Source organism: Scyliorhinus torazame, chromosome 9 (genome assembly GCF_047496885.1).
Source record: "Scyliorhinus torazame isolate Kashiwa2021f chromosome 9, sScyTor2.1, whole genome shotgun sequence".
Classification (NCBI taxonomy): Eukaryota; Metazoa; Chordata; class Chondrichthyes; order Carcharhiniformes; family Scyliorhinidae; genus Scyliorhinus; species Scyliorhinus torazame.
This window is the reverse complement of record NC_092715.1, coordinates 120,246,140-120,269,565: the sequence shown is the minus strand read 5'-3', so window position 1 is coordinate 120,269,565 and position 23,426 is coordinate 120,246,140. Positions and strand designations below refer to the sequence as shown.

General features: G+C 44.8%; 1 protein-coding gene across 4 annotated transcripts in view; it reads right to left on the bottom strand.

Moving 5' to 3' along the window:
* The window catches only part of mcc (MCC regulator of WNT signaling pathway), a 322,837-nt gene that overhangs the window by 126,936 nt on the left and 172,475 nt on the right, over nucleotides 1-23,426 (bottom strand). For all 4 annotated transcript variants that reach the window (XM_072516456.1, XM_072516457.1, XM_072516455.1 and 1 more), the window contains 4 exons: nucleotides 21,147-21,260; nucleotides 7,350-7,492; nucleotides 2,046-2,188; nucleotides 708-871 (listed from right to left, as the gene is read on the bottom strand). In XM_072516456.1, coding sequence (XP_072372557.1) covers nucleotides 708-871; nucleotides 2,046-2,188; nucleotides 7,350-7,492; nucleotides 21,147-21,260 — 564 coding nt within the window. The remainder of the gene's footprint in view (nucleotides 1-707; nucleotides 872-2,045; nucleotides 2,189-7,349; nucleotides 7,493-21,146; nucleotides 21,261-23,426) is intronic.

Genomic DNA, 23,426 nt, shown 5'->3' with positions numbered 1-23,426 from the left:
ATAGTTGTCAGTGTCTGCAATAAAGCAGATGAGACATTCTGTACAAGAAAGGATTGTTGCACAAGTAAAAGAAGAGAGCTGAAATTGTCAAATCAACTTCAGTAAATCTTTGCACTTCACTTGGTTGGTTGTTGCTTTTTGTCAGTCGGGGTATATGATTGATCACTTTTTCCTTGCCAAATTAATCTTTATTGTTCCTTATCCAACAGAGTTAAACTGATTTTAATTTTCTCCCATTTAGCTAGTGGAATATTTGAACAGCAACAATAGATAAATCTTTAGGTTAGGTGGATTGGCCATGATAAATTGCCCTGTGTCCAAATAAAGTTAGCTGGGATTACTGGATTACAGGGATAGGGTGGAAGCGTGGGTTTAAGTAGGGTGCTCTTTCCAAGAGCCGGTGCAGACTCGATGGGCCGAATGGCCTCCTTCTGCACTGCAAATTCTATGATTCAATGATTCATTTCAGCCATCACTAATTTTTGTCCTAAATTGTGATATAATGAGCACTCACGTGGCAGATAAAAGAGATTAGATGGATGGTATAATTGGTAAACAAGACAAAAGTCCAACATTTCCTCAAAGCTGCTCTTGCTGGGATGCTGGAAGGTCATCAGTCAAAATCCTGGCAAAGCTAAGGTGGCAACCTGGAAGCTGTTAGATGAAATGGAGTGTCAAAATATTTGATGAAACCAGTAAACAAATACCTTTATAGCCAGGTCACAGTGCTCACTGGCTGTGGTAAGTTGTTCAATGTGTCTGTCCACTTCTGCCACTGATAGACTGCAACTGCTCTTTTTCCTTCCACAGACTACATTCTCCAGTCCAGTTAATACCCTCTGGAGCTCTGAGTTGAGGTCACTACAGTTATCTAACATGAAAAAAAACAGGATGCATATTCAGTTTCATTACTGCTGGTGTCTACAAAACACTTCACCAGAATTTCAGTCTCCTATACGATTTCACAAGCCTCAATGCAAACCTCAGAAAGAGTATTAACAGAGTTGGATCTCCTCACATTCAAGCCTTGATCCTGGGCCTATGATTTTGCAACTCATGAGAGCTTCCTTTCTATTCAATTACTTATTGTCAGCCTGCGTCTTTGAGAGAATAAACCGGATGGCAGTTACACCAGGTCGTATAAATATAAACTTAACATAGATATTAGTGCCATTTAGGCTGGAACAGTTATTGGCAGATTATAGACAGACTCAAAAGGTGTGCTGTTCATATCCAATTTTCCAAGTTTTGTTAATGGGAGCCTGATTCCTTCAGGGTGAGGCAAAAGGAGCTAGGTAAAGACAGTGAGACTGGTTCCCAGTCACATATGATGCAGAATGGGTGACTGCTGAAAACTTGAGCCACTTCGGCAAGAAATTGAGAGCTTTCATACTTTTTTTAAAATGCCTAACTCTTGATAAAACTGAATCAGAAAATCTAGACATTATACAACACTCATTAATGAAATGTATCTTCTATATTTTATATAAAGCATGCAAGATGGTATCAGCATTTGGAGGGGTCATGATGGAGTAACTTCAATTGATTTGCAGATACATCGCAACTCCCTGAACAGCAAATCCAAACAAAAGCTTGCATCAATAAAGCGCTTTTAAAATAACTAAAAATGGCCCAATAGACTTCTCAAATGGAAACTGGCAGGAAAAGGAAAGCAAACCGCAGAGGGAGAGATTAGCAAGGGATTACCCCCAAAAATTATTATCCTTTGAAGTCCAATTTACTGAGCAATTTATGACTCAAACTATAACTTACAACTTAAAGTATCATCTTTCACTCCCAATATTATGGCACACACTCAAACAAACTCGTTTGTCGTATTAATGGAGAGTATTGTTATCATGACAAAATTTTTGTTCATATGTATTATAATTTGTACAATTTTAGGCATTCATATAGTTAAAATATTAAACCTATAAAGTGGTATTGGCATTTGGGTTGCTGCTAAATCTAGAATAGGATTTATATTTATGTGAATTTTAGGAATCCCCGTAATGAAACATCTCGAGGTGTTCAGGTCATCTTACCTATATCAGCAGAGACCATCATTGACTGGTTCTCGAGCACAGAGACAGAGGTTTGATCCTGATCCATACTTCGAGAATCATCGTTTGCCTCTTGTTGGCTGTGGCTAAGTTCTGAACGCAATTCTGAACACTCATCATCTTCTCTGTGGAAGAAACAAACCATTTGAACCACAAACCACCAAAATGGAGATAATGCATTTGAGACTTTGAGATTAACTTTTCTGAACTTAAAATATTTCTTACTATTAAAATTAAATAAAAAACAAATGAAAAATGAAAATCGCTTATTGTCACAAGTAGGCGTCAAATGAAGTTACTGTGAAAAGCTCCTAGTCGCCACATTCCGGCACCTGTTCGGGGAGGCTGGTACGGGGATTGAACCATGATGCTGGCCTGCCTTGGTCTGCTTTCAAAGCCAGTGATTTAGCCCTGTGCTAAACCAGCCCCTAATACTTTAAAGATGAAAAAATAACTCTCAATATATATTTCAGTAACCATAAAAGAATGAATACCGAGATTAACCATGTATATTTTAGGTTACTAAAAATGACTGATGTGCAACGCTTTCCAAGGCAACACAAATTCAGTTCTACCAAATTCTATTTCATTAGTTTTATATTCGGGCCGATTTATTCCTTCCATAGAGCTGGCCGATTCGTCCCAAGTTAATCATAGAAAAATCATAGGATTGTTGCAGCAGAAGAGGCCACTTGTACTATATTGTGTAGAAGTTCTTTACAAGAGCAATTAAAAAAAAAAAATCATTTACAGGATGTGGGCGTCCTGGTTAGGCCAGCATTTATTGCCCAATACTCGTTGCCCTTCAGAAGGTAGTGGTGAGTTGCCTTCTTGAACCGCTGCAGTCCTGGAGGTGTAGGTACACCCGCTGTGCTATTAGGGAGGTAGCTCCAAGATGTTGCCCCAGTGACAGTGAAGGAAAGGCAATATATTTCCAAATCAGGATGGTGAGTGACTTGGAGGGGAACCTCCAGGTGTTGGGGTTCCCAGGTATCTGCTGCTCTTGTCCTTCTATATAGTAGTGGCCGTGCGTTTGGAAGATGTTGTCTAAGGAACCTTGGTGAGTTACTGCAGTGCATCTTGTAGATGGTACACATGGCTGCCACTGTTCGTCGGTGGTGGAGCGTTTGTATGTTTGTGGAAGGGGAGCAATCAAGCGGGCTGCTTTGTCCTGGATGGTGTCGAGCTTCTTGAGTGTTCTAGGAGCTGCACTCATCCAGGCAAATGGAGCGAATTCCATTACACTCCTGATTTGTGCCTTGTTGATGGTGGACAGGCTTTGAGGGGTCAGGAGGTGGGTTACTCGCCGTACGATTCCTAGCCATTGACCTGCCCTGATAGCCACAGGATTAATATGGTTAGTCCAGATCAATTTCTGATCATTGGTTACCCTCCAGAATGTTAATCGTGAGGAATTCAGCGATGGTAATGCCATTGAATTTCAAGGGTTGGTGGTTCGATCCTTGCTTGTAGGAGATGGTCATTGCCTGGCACTTGATAGCACTATTGATGACTCCTACTGATAGGGCGGTAATTGACTGGGTTGGATATGTCCTGTTTCTTGTGCCCAGGCACACCTGGGCAATTTTCCACATTGCCAGGTAGATGCCAGTGTTGTAGCTGTACTGGATCAGCTTGGCTCGGGGTGCGATAAGTTCTGGAGCACAAGTCTTCAGTACTATTGCTCGGTTATTGTCAGGGCTCATAGCCTTTGCAGTATCCAGTGTCTTCAGCCGTTTCTTGATATCACTTGGAGAGAATCGTTTTGGTTGAAGACTGACATCTGTGATACTGGGGACCTCTAGAGGAGACCGAGATGGATCATCCACTCGGCACTTCTGGCTGAAATGGTTAACGCTGCTGCCTCATGGCACCGAGGTCCCAGGTTTGATCCCGGCTCTGGGTCACTGTCCGTGTAGAGTTTGCACATTCTCCCCGTGTTTGCGTGGGTTTCGCCCCCACAACCCAAAGATGTGCAGGGTAGGTCGATTGGCCTTGTTAAATTACCGCTTAATTGGAAAAAATGAATTGGATACTCTAAAATTAAAAACCAACGGCACTAACCACTACCCAGCCTTCCGAATAGCGGCCATGACACCACACAACACTGCCATGGCAATCTCTGCAGGACGTGACAGATCATCGACATGGGGACCACCATTACACGTGAGAACATCACCCATCAGATACATGGTACATCCTCATGCGACTCGGCCAATGTTGTCTACCTCATACGCTGCAGGAAAGGATGTCCCGAAGCGTGGTACATTGGCGAGACCATGGAGACGCTGCGGCAACGGACGACGCGACAATCACCAGGCAGGAATGTTCCCTTCCAGTCGGGGAACACTTCAGCAGTCAAGGGCATTCAGCCTCTGATCTTCGGGTAAGCGTTCTCCAAGACTGCGTTCAGGACGCGCAACATTGCAGAATCGCCGAGCAGAAACGTATAGCCAAGTTCCACCCACATGAGTACGGCCTCAACCGGAACCTTGGATTCATGTCGCATTACATTCACCCCCACCATCTGGCCTGGGCTTGCGAAATCCTACCAACTGTCCTGGCTTGAGACAATTCACACCTCTTTAACCTGTGATTATCCCTCTCTCCAGTTGCTCTGTCTGGACCTGTAAAGACTTAATTACCTGCAAAGACTCGCATTCAAAATATCATCTTGCATCTTTGACTTTGTCGATATATATTTTTCTGGAACCCACCTCTTCATTCACCTGAGGAAGGAGCTGTGCTCCTAAAACTAGTGATTTGAAACAAACCTGTTAGACTTTAACCTGGTGTTGTAAGACTTCTTACTGTGCACATCAACAAGATGCACTGTAGAAACTCCCCAAAGCTCCTTCAGCAGAACCTTCCAAATCCATAGCCTCTACCAGCTGGAAGAACAAGGGCAGCAGATGCATGGAAACACCACCACCTGCAAGTTCCCCTCCAAGCTACACAAATTCTGGCTTGGAACTATATTGCCTTTCCTTCACTATTGCTGGGTCAAAATCCTAGAATTCTCTGCCTAACAGTACTGTGGGTGTACCCACACAGCATGGACGACAGTGGTTCAAGAAGTCCACTCACCACCACCTTCTCAAGGGCAATTCGGGATCTGCAATACAAATGCTGACCTAGCCAGTGAGACCCACATCCCATAAAAGAACATTTTCTGAACAATACAACGGATAAAGGACTGCTTAGCCAACAAAAAATAGAGAGTAGGCATTAATGGGTCATTTGGAGTTTGCATGATGGGTCATTTTGGGTTTGCAAGATTTCACAAGTGAAGTGTCACAGGGCTCAGTGCTGGGAATTCAACTATTTATAATCTATGTCAATGATTTGGATGAACGTACCAAATGTATGGTTGTTAAATCTCCTGATGACACAAAGGTAGGTAGGAAAGTAGTTTGTGAAAAGAACATAAGGGGTCTCCCATTTAAGACTAAGATGAGAAGAAATATTTTCTCTCAGAGGATCATTAGTCTCTGGAACTCTCTTCCCCAGAGTAGGGCATGGTCAGTAAATATTTTTAAGGCAGTTAGTTTCTTGACTAATATTGAGGGTATGCAATTCGCATACCGCTGCAACCGGTCCACATCAGACACCATTTCCCTGGCCCTACACTCATCCCTAGAGCATCTCGAAAACAAGGACGCCTACATTAGACTCTTATTTATGGACTACAGCTCCGCCTTCAACACCATAATCCCAGCCAAGCTCATATCAAAACTCCAAAACCTAGGACTTGGCTCCCCACTCTGCAACTGGATCCTTAATTTTCTGACCAACAGACCACAATCAGTAAGAATGAACAACAACACCTCCTCCACAATAGTCCTCAACACCGGCGCCCCGCAAAGCTGCGTACTTAGCCCCCTACTCTACTCCCTGTACACACACGACTGCGTGGCAAAACTTGGTTCCAATTCCATCTACAAGTTTGTTGACGATACGACCATAGTGGGCCGGATCTCGAATAACGATGAGTCCGAATACAGGAGAGAGATAGAGAACCCAGTGGAGTGGTGTAGCGACAACAATCTCTCCCTCAATGCCAGCAAAACTAAAGAGCTGGTAATTGACCTCAGGAAGCAAAGTATTGTACACACCCCTGTCAGCATCAACGGGGCCGAGGTGGAGATGGTTAGCAGTTTCAAATTCCTAGGGGTACACATCTCCAAAAATCTGTCCTGGTCCACCCACGTCGACGCTACCACCAAGAAAGCACAACAGCGCCTATACTTCCTCAGGAAACTAAGGAAATTCGGCATGTCCACATTGACTCTTACCAACTTTTACAGATGCACCATAGAAAGCATCCTATCAGGCTGCATCACAGCCTGGTATGGCAACTGCTCGGCCCAGGACCACAAGAAACTTCAGAGAGTCGTGAACACCGCCCAGTCCATCACACGAACCTGCCTCCCATCCATTGACTCCATCTGCATCTCCCGCTGCCTGGGGAAAGCGGGCAGCATAATCAAAGATCCCTCCCACCTGGTTTACTCACTCTTCCAACTTCCTCCATCGGGCAGGAGATACAGAAGTCTGAGAACACGCACGAACAGACTCAAAAATAGCTTCTTCCCCACTGTCACCAGACTCCTAAATGACCCTCTTATGGACTGACTTCATTAACACTACACCCTGTATGCTTCATCCGATGCCAGTGCTTATGTAGTTACATTGTATATGTGTGTTGCCCTATTATGTATTTTCTTTTATTCCCTTTTCTTCTCATGTACTTAATGATCTGTTGAGCTGCTCGCAGAAAAATACTTTTCACTGTACCTCGGTACACGTGACAATAAACAAATCCAATCCAATCCAATCCAGGGTATTGGATGTAAGCAGGATAATGGCATTGAGGCCACAATCAGATCCGTTATGATCTTACTGAATGACGGAGCAAGCTCAAGGGGCCAAATGTTCAAACCAAATGATATTCTGACTTCATCCAAGACACAGATCTATCAGTCAGTATAAATTCCTTTCCTATGTATTTTGTTTTCCTGTATAGACATAATGCACAGCCTCTTAAAGGGAAGAGCTGAGTAACAAGAGAAATTGGAAAGAAATGATCAATAACATCTTGCGATTCAGGCACCAGAAAAACCCAATACTTTTCTCCAAACAAAGCATCACAGCCCCTTAATGTTAACAACCCACTCGCAATCTCTCAACATAGCTAAAGATGAGCAATAAATGCAGCCTTATCTATATTGCCCATGTTCCAAGAACAAATTAAAAATACTCCCATAATATTCAAATTCAGCTTACCTTATTGTTATTCCCTGCAGCCTGTCAATCTTCTTATTTAACTCTGCAATTATACTGTGAAGTTCAGTGATACGTTCTTCATAGCGAAGAGTTGCCCTTTCCTGAGTCTCTTCATGTTCCCGCATTAAATGAGATTGCTCACACTGAAAAGACAATTATGGGGGAAAATTGAATCAAGGTTGCCTCTTTCCAGTCTTTAAAAAATAGAGATGCTGGATATACTCAGCAGGAAAGGCAACATAGATGGAGAGAGAAACAGAATTAACATTGCAATTACGTTTTAAACAAGTGAAAGGGGGAGGATGGGAAGAACAACATAAAGGAAAGTCTGTGATAAGGTGGAAAGGAGAGATTACATGACAGGAGGCTTCATGATGCAAGACTGAAGGGATTGGTAATGCGTCAAGTAAACAAAAAATGTGCCCAGAAGGTGTGAATAGCAGGATAGGCATCATCCAAATGCAAAATAAAGGAAGTAAGAGACCAATGAGAAACAAAAAGCAAACCAAGAAAGAAAAATAAAACAAAATGGGGAGGTTGTGATCTAAAATTGAACTCAATATTGAGTCCATAAATGGAGGTGTTCTACAAAGCAGTCACCCAGTGTATACTTAGTCACTCCAATTTCGAGTCTACCACATTGTACACAGGAGATGAAATCATTGTTTCACTTGGAAGGAGTGTTCGAGGCCTTGGACAGTGAGAAGGAAGGTGACTAAAGGGCACTGGTTGCATCTCCTGTGCTGGCAGGTAGTGATGATGTGGGGAAAGGAGATTTTGTTTGGATGACTGAGAAGTGGACCAGGATATCGCAGAGAGAATGGTCCCTTTGGAATGTGAAAAGACAGGGAAGGGAAAGGGAAAACACGTTTGGTGGTGGCACCATGTTGGAGATAGCTAAAACTGTAGAGGATGTTCTGTGAATACAGTGAGTAGATGGTGAGTGCAAGGGGAACTCTATATTGGTTCTGGGAGGGTGATGGGGAGTTAGAGAAGAGTGCACAAAATAGAATGGACACAGTCGATACTGTCAACCATAGTGGAGGGCAGGGTGAGTGCGTGTGCTAGTGTGTGTGTGTGTGCTCGCGCATGCGGGGGTTGTTCCTTCTTTGAGGCAAAAGAAAAACATATTGCCCATCACAGAGTCTGATGACCTATTTGTCCCTCAATGGTAGGTTAGTTGCATATGAATGGCATAGCTCTGTTCTTTTGTAGAAACAGGAGTGGGAAATCAGACAACCACGATAACAATAATGGATTCAAGTCTGACCACCTCAGGGTTCAATGGATTCAAGTCTGATCACCTTTGTTTGAGGGGCTGGGTGGAACTTAGAGAGAGAAGAAATGCTGTTTTGAATAGTTACAGGAGAATGTTGTGGAAATTGACCTGAGAGGTTATGAAAGTTGCCACCGAGGCAGGCTTTGCAAAAGAGTTCTTAACAAATGTTTCTTACAGGAAAAAAATTGCTTCATAAATGCAAGTATTGCCTTGGCCTGTCCATGTAAGTGAATGAGAGCAGCATGGGTTATTTAAAGTGATGTTTAATGGGAACGAGTATATTGACGTTACAAAATTGCAAGTATTCTGTTTGCGTTAGAGCTGAAGTAAAAACTTAAATATCATTTTATTTATCATTTTATTTTAATAAAGTTTGTTTATGAAATAGCCAAGCCCCATTTCTTATATTATCACTCCTGGAATGAATCGATATTTCCGCACCGTCTTAAAACTTAACAAAATTATGGCATCTGGTCCAGTCTCTTAGCCACTATTGAGAGCTAACCAGGCATATGTAACAGTGACATATATGAAGAGAATGAGAGAATGGAATTGAGTCCTTACAGGACACATGATTTGAGGAAGTGTGGTCAAGGTAGCTATGGGAATCAGAAGAGTTACAGAGTGAACACTGGTCTTTGGTTGATAGTTTATCCCCAGAAATGGAGATAGAAACATCAAGGGAAAGGAAGTGAAGAGAATGGCCAATGTGAATCTGAGAGAAAAAGGAATTTTAAAAATATATATTTTTATTCAATTATTTTCATTTTATACAGAATACAAAAACAAAACATAACCAATGAGAATAAAAGCCCCCAACTCCACCTACCACACCCTCAGACCTTAGCCCCACCACTCCAAAAACACAACCTCCCCATCCCCTTCCCCCCCCAACCGCTCTTTAACAACTAACGGTGACTAGCTCTGAAATATAAAATAAACGGCTGCCATCTTTGGTAAAACCCCTCAATTGCTCCCCTCACACTGTACTTGACTTGAGGTACAGGAACTCCATCAGATCTCCCAGCCACACAGAGGCACTGAGTGGAGAAGCTGACCTCCACCCCATCAGGACTCGCCTCCAGGCAATCAGCGAGGCGAAGGCTTGGACATTGACATCGCCACCTGTCTGCAGCTCCGGCGAATCTGACACCCCAAATCTAGCCACCAAGGGGCACGGCTCCAGCTCAATTTTCAGAATCACCGACATACTGCTAAAGGAGGAGACCGAGAATCCCATAAGCTTGGGACACGACCAGAATATATGCATATGGTTGGCCAGATCCCTGCACAGTGCTCGCACTTGTCCTCCACCCCTGCAAAGAACCGACTCATTTAAGTTGTATTAAGCCGAGCCTCACACATAAGCACATGGAAATTACCCTCTGCAGGGCCTCACTCCACATCTGACACAGGCCTCAACTTCTCCACGCACTTGGCCTTAACCTCCTCCATCAATACTATGTCCTCCGGCATAACACACCCACAGATACTGGAAAGAACCCATTTAATTAGCGAGGTTGGCACCGCCCGTCGGGAAAATCTGTTTCGCAAAATTTCGAACGAGTAAATATCTGAATGAGTCAGATCACGAGAGGCCAAACTTCTACGACATTTCCTCTAAACTCACAAACCGCCCCTCCAGAAACAGTTCCCTCTTTCTTTCCAACCCCTTTCCCTCCCACCCCCGAACGTGGCACCCAACCTCGCAGGTTTAAACATATGATTCACACAAATCGGAGCCAGCTTCGATACAGCCCCCAATTTAAAATGCTGCCGAAATTGTCTCCATATCTTCAAGGTGGAGACAACCACTGGATTTGCATAATGTATCACCGGTGAGAACAGGAGCGAGGCCGTCAAGCCAGGCCTCTCCATGACTTTGATTTCATCTACACCCACATGGCTCTTAGATCACTATACCAATCCAACACCTTCTCTGCATTCGCCGTCCAAAAATAATAAATCAGGCTTGGTAACACCAAGCCACCTGACTGCCTGTCCCTCTGAAGGTCTGTCCTTCGAATGCTCATGCCCGCCCATATCAAGGACGTGATCAATTTTTTGACTCCTCAGAAAAAGATTTAGAAAGAAAAAACAACAAACACTGGGACAATAACAAAAATCTTGGCAAAATGTTCATCCTGACTGACTTAACTCTGCCCGCCAAGGACAGAGGAAGATTATCCAACCTCTGCTATTCGGTGCTGACCATACCAACCAAGCTCATAACAGTTCAGTCTACAGAGCCGGGCCCAATCCCGGACCACCTGAACCCCCCAATACCTAAAGTTGGAAAAAGCCAACCGGAACGGCAGCATCTCCAAATTCACTTCCCTCCCTGGGGGATTAACCGGGAAGCAGTCACTTTTTTCCAGGTTTAACTTATACCGTGGAAAAGAGCCAAAACTCTTCAACAGCTTCATTATGTCATCCATAATAGGAACCTGGACCATTACATACATTAAGAGATCATCAGCCTACAGGGACACCCGATGCTCCACCCCTCCACTCATTATTCCCCTCCACCTGAAGCCCCCAGGGCGATGACCAAAGGCTCTATCACCAATGCAAACAAGGAGGGGGGCCATAGGGTGGCACGGTAGCACAGTGGTTAGCACTGTTGCTTCACAGCTCCAGGATCCTCGGTTCAATTCCTGGCTTGGGTCACTGTCTGTGTGGACTCTGCATGTTCCCCCAGTGTCTGCGTGGGTTTCGTCCGGGTGCTCCTGTTTCCTCACACTAGTCCTGAAAGACGTGCTGTTAGGTAATTTGGACATTCTCAATTCTCCCTCAGTGTACCTGAACAGTCGCCGGAATATGGCGACTGGGGGCTTTTCACAGTAACTTCATTGCAGTGTTAACGTAAGCCTACTTGTGACAATAAAGATTATAAGAGAGTTTTCCCCCTGATTCCCATTGGCTACAGTTTAGCTAGGGCTCCTTGATGCCATACTAAGTCAAATGCTTGTCATGTCACCTCTGGCATTCAGCTCTTTTGTCCATGTTTGAACCAAGGCAAAAATGAGGTCAGGAGCTGAGTGACCCTGGCGTAACTCAAACTGAGCATCCGTGAGCAGGTTATTGCTGAGTAAGTGTCATTTGATTGTACTGTTGATGACTCCTTTCATCACTTTGCTGATGATGGAGTGTAGACTGATAGGGCGGTAATTGATTGAGTTGGATTTGTCTTGTTTATTGTGTACAGGACACACCTGGATAATTTTCCACATTGCCAGTGTTGTAGCTGTACTGGAACAGCTTGGCGAGGGTTTGTAGCAAGTTCTGGAACACAAGTCTTCAGTACTATTTCCGGAATATTGTCGGGGTCCATAGCCTTTGCGGTACCCAGTGCCTTCAGCCGTTTCTTGATATCACGTGGAGTGAATTGAATTGGTTGAAGACTGACATCTGTGATGACATCAGGGACACGTCCACAGTCCCTAGCTCCTTTTCGTGCAAGAAGTGTGTCCAGTTGCAGCTCCTGTTAGACCGCTTGACGGCTCTGGAGCTGCGGATGGACTCACTTTGGAGCATCCGCGATGCTGAGGACGCCGTGGGTAGCACGTTTAGGGAGTTGGTCACACCGCAGGTGAAAGGTACTGAGGGAGTTAGAAAATGGGTGACCAAAAGACAGAGCAAGAGTAGGAAGGCAGTGCAGGTGTCCTCTGCGGTCATCTCCCTGCAAAACAGATATACCGCTTTGGATACTGTTGAGGGAGATGGCTCACCAGGGGAAGGCAGCAGCAGCCAGGTTCATGGCACCGTGGCTGGCTCTGCTGCGCAGCTGGGCAGGAAGAAGAATGGCAGGGCTATAGTGATAGGGGACTCAATTGTAAGGGGAATGGACAGGCGGTTCTGCGGACGCAATCGAGACTACAGGATGGTATGTTGCCTCCCTGGTGCAAGGGTCAAGGATGTCTCGGAGCGGCTGCAGGACATTCTGGGGAGGGGGGGGGGGGGGGGTGAACAGGTCCTGGATCTGGTCCTGTGTAATGAGACAGGATTGATTCAGGATCTCATAGTTAGGGATCCTCTCGGAAGGAGCAATCACAATATGGTGGAATTTAAAATACAGATGGAGGGTGAGAAGGTAAAATCAAGCACTAGTGTTTTGTGCTTAAACAAAGGAGATTACAATGGGATGAGAGAAGAACTAGCTAAGGTAGACTGGGAGAAAAGACTTTATAGTGAAACAGTTGAGGAACAGTGGAGAACCTTCCAAGTGATTTTTCACAGTGCTCAGCAAAGGTTTATACCAACAAAAAGAAAGGACGGTAAAAAGAGGGAAAATCGACTGTGGATATCTACGGAAATAAGGGAGAGTATCAAATTGAAGGAAAAAACATACAAATTAGCAAAGATCAGTGGGAGACTAGAGGACTGGGAAATCTTTAGGGGGCAACAGAAAGCTACTAAAAAAGCTATAAAGAAGAGTAAGATAGATTATGAGAGTAAACTTGCTCAGAATATAAAAACAGATAGTAAAAGTTTCTACAAATACATAAAACAAAAAAGAGTGGCTAAGGTAAATATTGGACCCTTAAGACGATGAGAAGGGAGATTTAATAATGGGAGATGAGGAAATGGCTGAGGAACTGAACAGGTTTTTTGGGTCGGTCTTCACAGTGGAAGACACAAATAACATGCCAGTGACTGATGGAAATGAGGCTATGACAGGTGAGGACCTTGAGAGGATTGTTATCACTAAGGGGGTAGTGATGGGCAAGCTAATGGGGCTAAAGGTAGACAAGTCTCCTGGACCTGATGGAATGCATCCCAGAGTGCTAAAAGAGATGGCTAAGGAAATTGCAAATGCACTAGTGATAATTTACCAAAATTCACTAGACTCTGGGGTGGTCCCGGCGGATTGGAAATTAGCAAACGTGACACCACTGTTTAAAAAAGGAGGTAGGCAGAAAGCGGGTAATTATAGGCCAGTGAGCTTAACTTCGGTAGTAGGGAAGATGCTGGAATCTATCATCAAGGAAGAAATAGCGAGGCATCTGGATGGAAATTGTCCCATTGGGCAGACGCAGCATGGGTTCATAAAGGGCAGGTCGTGCCTAACTAATTTAGTGGAATTTTTTGAGGACATTAACAGTGCGGTAGATAACGGGGAGCCAATGGATGTGATATATCTGGATTTCCAGAAAGCCTTTGACAAGGTGCCACACAAAAGGTTGTTGCATAAGATAAAGATGCATGGCATTAAGGGGAAAGTAGTAGCATGGATAGAGGATTGGTTAATTAATAGAAAGCAAAGAGTGGGGATTAATGGGTGTTTCTCTGGTTGGCAATCAGTAGCTAGTGGTGTCCCTCAGGGATCACTGTTGGGCCCACAACTGTTCACAATTTACATAGATGATTTGGAGTTGGGGACCAAGGGCAATGTGTCCAAGTTTGCAGACGACACTAAGATAAGTGGTAAAGCAAAAAGTGCAGAGGATACTGGAAGTCTGCAGAGGGATTTGGATAGGCTAAGTGAATGGGCTAGGGTCTGGCAGATGGAAGACAATGTCGACAAATGTGAGGTTATCCATTTTGGTAGGAATAACAGCAAAAGGGATTATTATTTAAATGATAAAATATTAAAACATGCTGCTGTGCAGAGAGACCTGGGTGTGCTAGTGCATGAGTCGCAAAAAGTTGGTTTACAGGTGCAACAGGTGATTAAGAAGGCAAATGGAATTTTGTCCTTCATTGCTAGAGGGATGGAGTTTAAGACTAGGGAGGTTCTGCTGCAATTGTATAAGGTGTTAGTGAGGCCACACCTGGAGCATTGTGTTCAGTTTTGGTCTCCTTACTTGAGAAAGGACGTACTGGCACTGGAGGGTGTGCAGAGGAGATTCACTAGGTTAATCCCAGAGCTGAAGGGGTTGGATTACGAGGAGAGGTTGAGTAGACTGGGACTGTACTCATTGGAATTTAGAAGGATGAGGGGGGGGATCTTGTAGAAACATATAAGATTATGAAGGGAATAGATAGGATAGATGCGGGCAGGTTGTTTCCACTGGCGGGTGAAAGCAGAACTAGGGGGCATAGCCTCAAAATATGGGTAAGTAGATTTAGGACTGAGTTTAGGAGGAACTTCTTCACCCAAAGGGTTGTGAATCTATGGAATTCCTTGCCCAGTGAAGCAGTAGAGGCTCCTTCATTAAATGTTTTTAAGATAAAGATAGATAGTTTTTTGACGAATAAAGGGATTAAGGGTTATGATGTTCGGGCCGGAAAGTGGAGCCGAGTCCACAAAAGATCAGCCATTATCTCATTGAATGGTGGAGCAGGCTCGAGGGGCAGATGGCCTACTCCTGCTCCTAGTTCTTATGCTCTTATGCTGGGGACCTCCGGAGGACATTGATCATCCATTCAGCACTTCTGGCTGAAGATTGTTGGGAATGCCTCAGCCTTGTCTTTTGCACATATGTGCTGGGATCCTCCATCATTGAGGATGGGGATATTTGTGGAGCCTCCTCCTCCAGTGAGTTCTTTAATTGTCCACCACCATTCATGGCTTGACATGACAGGAATGCTGAGCTTAAATCTAATGCGTTCGATGTGGAATTGTTTAGCTCTGCCTATTATTTGCTGCTTATGCTGTTTGGCACACAAGTAGTCCTGTGTTGTAGCTTCACCAGGTCGACACCTAATTTATTGATATGCTGATGTTGCTTCTGGCATGCTCTCCTTCACCCTTCATACAACCAGGCTGATCACCGGCTTGGTGGTAATGGTAGAGTGGGGGATATGTCGGGCCATGAGGTTGCAGATTTTGGTTGAATACAATTCTGCTCCTGCTGATGGCCCACAGTGCCTCATGGATGCCCAGTTTCGAGCTGCTAGATCTGTTCAAAGTCTATCTCATTTAGCATGGAGGTAGTGCCACACAACACGATGGAGTGTATTCTCAGTGTGAAGAGAGGACGTTGTCTCCACCAGGACTGTGCGGTGGTCACTTCTACCGATACTGTCATGGACAGATGCATCTGCAGCAGACAGGTTGGGGAGGATGAGGTCAAGTATGTTTTTCATTCTTGCTGGTTCCTTCACCACTTGCTGGAGTCCCAGTCTAGCAGCTATGTCCTGTCGGACAGATGGGTTTGTGGTGGTACTACAAAGCCACTCTTGGTGACTTCCGGTGACGGCGGGCGGGAGGCGGCCACACAATGGAGAGCCCCCACTCGGGAACGGCAATTTCGGGGCTTTAAGCCCGGTCCCAGGGTCCGCGGAGGCGGCAGAAGATGGGAGAAGGCACGGAGGAGGCACTGAGAAGACACAGGAGGGAAAAAAACCCCAAAGAAAAATGTCAAGGGTGAGCAAAAAAACGGCCGAAAAAAAACCAGCTGGAGGTCCGTCGGGGAGTGGAAAGGTCACCGCGGGGTCACCAGGAAAAATGGAGGCTGGAGCACCAGGGAAGGCCGCACTGCTTACGGCTGAAGAAATAACCACGGTGATGGCTGCGGAATTTGAAAAGCAGTTGGCGCAGATTGCGAAATGCATGGAGACGGTGAGGAAGGAGATGAGGGAGGTCTTGAGTGTGCTGGTGGAGGAGGCGGTTTCCCCGGTGAGGACAGAGGTGGCGAGCGCAGTGGCGGAGGTGCGAGAGCAAGGGGAGGCGCTGAAGGAAGTGAAGGAGACGTTATTGCAGCACGGTGATCAACTTGCCTCGATGGGGAAAGAGATGCGGAAGGTGATGGATACTAACAAGGATCTGCGAGGAAAAATGGAAGACCTGGAAAATAGATCCAGGCGACAGAACTTGAGGATTGTGGGGCTGCCCGAAGGAGTTGAAGGACAGAAGCCGACTGAGTATTTTGCCGCGATGCTGGCAAAACTACTGGGGGAGGGGGAGGACCCCTCCCGATATGAACTGGATCGGGCTCATCGGTCGTGGAGGCCTGTACCAAAGGCGAGTGAGCCGCCAAGGGCAGTGACTCTGTGCTTCCGTAGGTACAGGGTGAAGGAGAAGGTCCTGAGCTGGGCCAAGCAGAAGCGGGTGGTGCAGTGGGCTGGAGCTGATATACGTGTATACCAGGACTTTACGGTGGAGCTGGCAAGGAGGCGGGCTGTCTTCAACCGGGTGAAGAGGGCACTGTACATTAGCAAGGTGCGGTGCGGCATTGTATATCCAGCGAAGCTGAGGGTGACTTACAAGCTCAGGGACTTTTATTTTGGAACGGCGGAAGCAGCGGAGTAGTTTGCGAAAGCAGAAGGACTGTGGCAGAACTGACAAATTGAGGAATGGCCATGTGCCGATGTAACCTCATGACTGTATTTTCTTCTTTTTTGTATCACTGCGCGTGGGTGTAGAGATTAAAGGAGCCAAGGTGGTATATATTTGGACAAGGGAAGGGACGGGACTTTCACTCTAAATGAGAGTTCTTTGGGGTGTAGGTGGATAGGCGGGGTTTGTGTGCTAAAAGGGGATCTTTGGGCTTTCCTGGGGCCGGGCAAGTGGCAAAGGGACCTGGGCGGGGGCCTCCACGCTGGCCGGTGTGTGCCGGCCAGTGAACGGGAGTGAGGTGGGGGGAGGGGCTGCGGCCATCAGAGCCTGGCAGACCAGGGTCCGAGTGGTCTAGCTGGGGTGGAAAGTTGGGTGGGAAGGAACCGAGGGTAGGGGGAGGAGTTTTACAAGAGGCAGTGGACGGGAGGAGCTGGAGACCTGGGGTGGGGGGGTGGGAGCTGTGTAAGATTAAGGGTGACTACGGGTAATCCCTGATTTATTTTTGTCATTTGTTTATGTAAACATGCGGGTTGAGGTTTGGGGGTTGGTGGGTAGATGGGATCGTTGTTGTTATTCTGGGGACTGACATATCTTGTTGATTATTGTTTATTGTTGATGGATGTAAATGTGGGAGAAAATGTGAAAATGGAGGAGAATTAAAAAAATTATTTTTTTTAAAAAGCCACTCTTGGTGATGGACATTGAAGTTCCCCACCCAGAGTATATTCTGCACCCTTGCTACCCTCAGTGACTCCTCAAAGTGGTGCTCAACATGGAGGAGTACTGATTCATCAGCTGATGGTGGCCGGCTGATGGTGGCCGGTAGTGGTAATCAGCAGGAGGTTTCCTTGTCCATGGTTAACCTGAAGCCATGAGACTTCATGGGGTCCAGAGTCAATGCTGAGGACTCCCAGGGTAACTTTCTCCCTACTGTTTACCACTGTGCTGCCAGCTCTGCTGGGCCTGTCCTGCCAGTGAGACAGGACATACCCAGGATTGATGATGGTGCTGTCTAAGACATTGGCTGTAAGGTATGATTTTGTGACTATGATAGGGTGTTGTTTGACTCGTCTGTAAGACAGCTCTCTAAACTTTGGCACAAGCCCCCAGATGTTAGTAAGAAGGACTTTGCAGGGTCGACAGTGCTGGGTTTGCCATTGTCATTTCCAGTGCCTCGTTGGATGCCAGGTGGTCCGTCCGGTTTACTTTTTTGTGTTTTCATAGTGGTTGAATACAACGGAGTGGCTTGCTAGGCCATTTCAGAGGGCATTTAAGAGTCAACCACATTGCTATGGGTCTGGAGTCACATGTAGGCCAGACCAGGTAAGGATGGCAGATTTTCTTCCCTAAATGACATTAGTGAACCAGATGGGTTTTTCTGACAATCGGCAATGGTTTCATGGACTTTTAATTCCAGATATTTTATTGAGTTTAAATTCCACCACCTGCTGTGGTGAGATTCGCACTTGGGTTCCCAGATCATTAACCTGGGTCTCTTGATAAGTTGTCCAGCAATAATACCACTAAGCCACCTCCCCATGTCACTCAGATCTTTTGATGGAAGCTGCTGAAACTGCAATAGAAGCTTGACTGTTGCGATCATGGGTATGGATACTACTGTTCATAGAGGATCACAGCAATCTATCCTTCAACACATTTCTTTGCTGGGATCACGGAGGTGCCAACCCAGTAATTTTGCACGGTTTCATGAAGCACAAATTTACTTTCCCCTCTCAGGAGAAAAGGTGTTCTTGTTTCTGCCCGTCATTCCACCACTTTTCTTATGGTTGTCTTTTAAGTAGCCAGGTTCAATTTAAGCAGCCCAGAGTGTTTGCCATTTCCTTAGCGGTGGCACGGTAGCACTATTGCTTAACAGCACCAGGGTCCCAGGTTCGATTCCCGGCTTGGGTCACTGTCTGTGCGGAGTCTGCATGTACACTGTGTCTGCGTGGGTTTCCTCCGGGTGCTCCAGTTTCCTCCCACAAGTACCGAAGATGCGCTGTTAGGTGAATTGGACATTCTGAATTCTCGCTCAGTGTACCCGAACAGGGGCCGGAGTGTGGCAACTAGGGGCTTTTCGCAAAAGGCTTTTCAGCAGCCTTTCATTACCCATGCTGCGGCCACTGGTGAAGCACCTCACTGGAGTAGTAGTAGAGGAAGGGCATGAAGAGATTACACATGTATGGTTAATTTATATTTGCATGTGTGATCACAACTGAATTTAAAAAAAAAAATTTTTTTAGAGTACCCAATTCATTTTTTTGGTGTGGCCAAACCACCTACCCTGCACATCTTTGGGTTGTGGGGGCGAAACCCACGCAAACACAGGGAGAATGTGCAAACTCCACATGGACAGTGACCCAGGGCCGGGATCGACCCTGGGATCTCAGCGCCATGAGGCAGTGCTGAACAACTGAATTGATAAATTTAGATTGAATTATGGATTTTCTGTCTATTTTTGCATCGTCAGAAAGAGAACAATGTGATGACCAGCAATGAAGGAAAGAAGAATATGGTGGGACTATTAGTGAATTGGGAGATGGGATTGATATTACTGGGATCATGCCAATTGTTTCATCATGTAAAGCCCAGGCCGAAAGGGATGTTTATGATATTTGCCTTCCTGTATCTGGTCCTCCATTTTCTTTTCCCCTTTGTGTTTCTTCTGTTCATGAGGCACATGTAAATTGGAAATACATTTCCCATGAGCATTTCACCTAATTATTCTTGAATCCTTGGCTATATCAAACACATAAGCATCTACCCCCTCCACCTCTGGCACACAATTGCTGTGGTGTATAAAAAATGCACTGCAGCAAGTAGTCAAGGCTCCTTTGACAGCACCTTCTGAATCCATAACCTTTATCCACCTAGAAGGACAAGGGCAGCAGGTGCATGGTAACACCATCATCTGCGAAGTTTCCCTCCAAGCCACACACCATCCTGAACTATATAGTTGATCCTCACAGTCACTGGGTCAAAATTTTAGAACATCGCCTTAACAGCATGGGGGTATAGACATAACATGCATTGTAGAACTTCAAGACGGCGGCTCACCGCCATGTTATCAAGGGCAATAAGGGATGGATAATAAATGCTCGCCTTGTCAGCGACATTGACATCAAGAATGAATAAGAAGAATGTGCAGGAGTCAATGGCACCCTGCAACATGGGATGGCTAAAATCCGTGTAAATTCTTTTGCTTGTTCTGCCTGCTTCTCTTTAGTAAAAGGGAATACAATGAAATTACCTGCCTTTGTGTGAAGCAATGCATTCATCATTATGCTGCAAACTGTTGCTTGTATCTCCAGCAGCAGTCTGGAAGGAGTCAGACACATAAAAGTTGAGAGCTGCTGTCTTTGCTCTACATGGAGGTCACAGTATTTTTTTATTCTTTTATGGGCCTTGTTGGTTCGGCCAGCATTTATCATCCTCCCTAATTTCAATCGAGAGGATTTTGCTGAGCAGCCTTCTTGAATCGCTGCAATCCATGTGGTGTAGGTACTTTCTCAGTGCTGTTCGGAAGAGCATTCCAATGCTTTAATACAGTGACAAGTGAAAAAATTGTGATATAGTTCCAAATCAGGATGGTGGATGTTTGGAGGGGCATTTGTTAGGGCTGCAACTGTTGGCAGATTTCAATCACACCTCTTTAGTGCAGGCCTTTCAAACATTGATCCTCGCTTCAGTTGAGGAAAAAGAATTGTTCCCTTAAAGGCCCTTAGTGGATGACATCTGTTGAAAGTCCTTCTTCTCCTCGTCCTCCCTCACCGAGCAACATTCATTTTCCCAGTTAAGTTCAATTCAACGAGGAAGACCTACCAGGCCACCCACCCACCTCTGGAAGCAACTTGCTTCAACACAAGTTTTTTAATGTACTTCAGCACAAACCAGCCATTCCCTCACTGAAACAGTTCCCAGTTTTTCCACCTACATATCTTACTGTGCTTTTATAGTATATATACACAGACATAAATCTTACATGTTCAAAACCATGGTTTACAAAAAGTAATACGGAGATTCTCTTTAAATAGCCTTCATTTTATCAAAAGAAATTCTGAAGTTAAAAGTAACTGCATATCATTTCATGAGGAAGGTCATATACATTCTTTGCAGAAATGTTGTAATCTACCACTTTTACTTGCAAAAGCTATTTCTTCAACCACACACTGAAAACAATTGAATATCTTCACATTTTACGTATGGTTGCCCCCATAATTAGTTTTCGCAAATCCGGTTGATCTCAACAATAATCAATGTTATAGCATAAAGCCTAAAACTGTCCTTTCCTTACCTGGGATTTTGCCAACTTCTTTTCTAACACATCCCTCTCCCGTTCTGTATGTTGGAGTCTTTTATTGAGATCCACTATGTCTGTTTTTAGTGATGCCAGGGCTGCTAAGTGTAGCTGGTGAAGGAAAGCAAAACAAAATTACTCAAGAACTCGATTTAAGAAGTAACACATAAATCTGCTCATTCTCTAAAGAGGCTTTTATACTTTCAGGACTGCAAATTAGGAGTAGCTGTTCACTGGTAGAGACTGTTCCACATCTTTCATTAGAATACCTCACTTTCTTCATGTAGTGCAATTCGTTGACCAAGCATTGTTAATCATGGCTCATGCCATGGTATCAGTATGAAGCAAGGTGAAGAAGCAGGCCCCAGAAATACATCAACTGATACGTTGCATGGGGTGGCACGGAGGCGCAGTGGTTAGCTCACGGCGCTGAGGTCCCAGGTTGGATCCCAGCCCCGGATCACTGTCCGTGTGGTGTGTGCACATTCTCCCCGTGTCTGCGTGGTCTCACATCCACAAAACCAAAAGATGTGCAGGGTAGGTGGATTGGTCACGCTAAATTGCCCCTTAATTGGAAAAAAATAATTGAGCACTCTTTAAAAGTGCTTCACCACACTGTAGCCACCTCGCCAATGAACCAACCGCCAAAAGCCTTAATGATGTGTAAAACACAGGTTCAACAAATTACTTTATCATTTTTTAAATCTACATTTAAAATACCCAATTCTTTTTATTCCAATTAAGGATCAATTTAGCGTGACCAATTCACCTACCCTGCACATCATTGGGGTGTCGGGGTGAGACCCACGCAGACACGGGGAGAACGTGCTAACTCCACACGGACAGTGATCCGGGCCAGGATTGGACCCGGGTCCTCAGCGCTGTGAGGCAGCAGTGCTATCCAGAATGTACAAACTCCTCACAGACAGTGAAAATTACTTTATCTAACTTCTCTCCTTTTGGCTGTTGAAGGCAAGAATTTGGCCCATGGGCCAATACCACATACGCCCAGGCAACGTAAGTGGTTGATCATTACGATTACCAACCATTTGATTACTATTGGTACTGAATATTTAATATATTGGTAGTTCTTGTCCAAAAAACCTCAAAAGTTTTAATCAGGTAAAACTAGATAAAAATTAAATAATGAAAACTGTTGTTTCTTATTGGGAGTACCGAATGCTATTTCTCAAATGGATGACAAAGAGAGGAATAATTATTGCAGCACTTGATCACCTGCATGTCTTTTTTATAAACCTGGGAGTAGTGGAGGCTGGAATCGTTGAATACATTCAAGGCTGAGTTAGAAATACTTTTGGTCTACAAGAGTGACAAAGGTTATGGGAGCAGACAGAAAGTGGAGTTAAGGCCACTTAAGAGCAACCATGATCTTATTGAATGGAGGGGCAGACTTGAGGAACCAATTCATCTGCTTCCACCATTATGTTCTTATGTTTAAAATCTGAGTGGGACAATGGGCAGAGTTTTGAACTGGACATGTTCCACCTGATGATTTTTTAAAAACCAGCTGAACTGGATCATTTCGGCAGATTTTTGTTTTCTGAGAACATCAATAAACATTTAATTATTACAAGCACTTCAAGAAGCAAATGTTCCACAGCATTTAATCATCTCTTTCCAGAGATGATCTTTTAAACTATTAATCTTCCTAACCTGATATGAACATAGATTTTTAAATTCTTAATGAACAGATTTAACCACGATTGTAATACATGACATTCATTTTTTAGCATTTTAATTTCACTATCCAACTTAAATAACTTTTATGCTTTTTCATTTGCTCTCAGCATATGAACCATGTTTATCACCCACTTTTAACTGCTCTGAGAAATTGGCAGCAGACAATTCTCCTTCAACTGCTGCAAGCCTTCTTCTAATAGAACATCCACAATTATCAGTTGGAATTACAAACTTTTAACCAATACACAAATACCCTCATTTTAAGTCACCCCCGTTAAGTCATTCCACTTTAATCCTGGAACTCCCTCCGTAACACCACCGGGTATACCTGCACACATGGACTGCAGCGGTTCAAGAAGGCAGCTCACCACCACATTCTCAAGGGCAATTAAGGATGGCCAATAAATGCTGACCAAGCCAACAGCACTCACATTCCATGAAAGTGAAGTGTCAGTCAGTTATGGGGCTAGTATTTGCATTTAGCATCAGAGGTTTTGTTGTAAAGTGACTGGTGCTGGGTCTAAAGTAGGGTTGCCTGACCTGATCAGCATAATTTTGGAACGGCCTTTCCAGCTC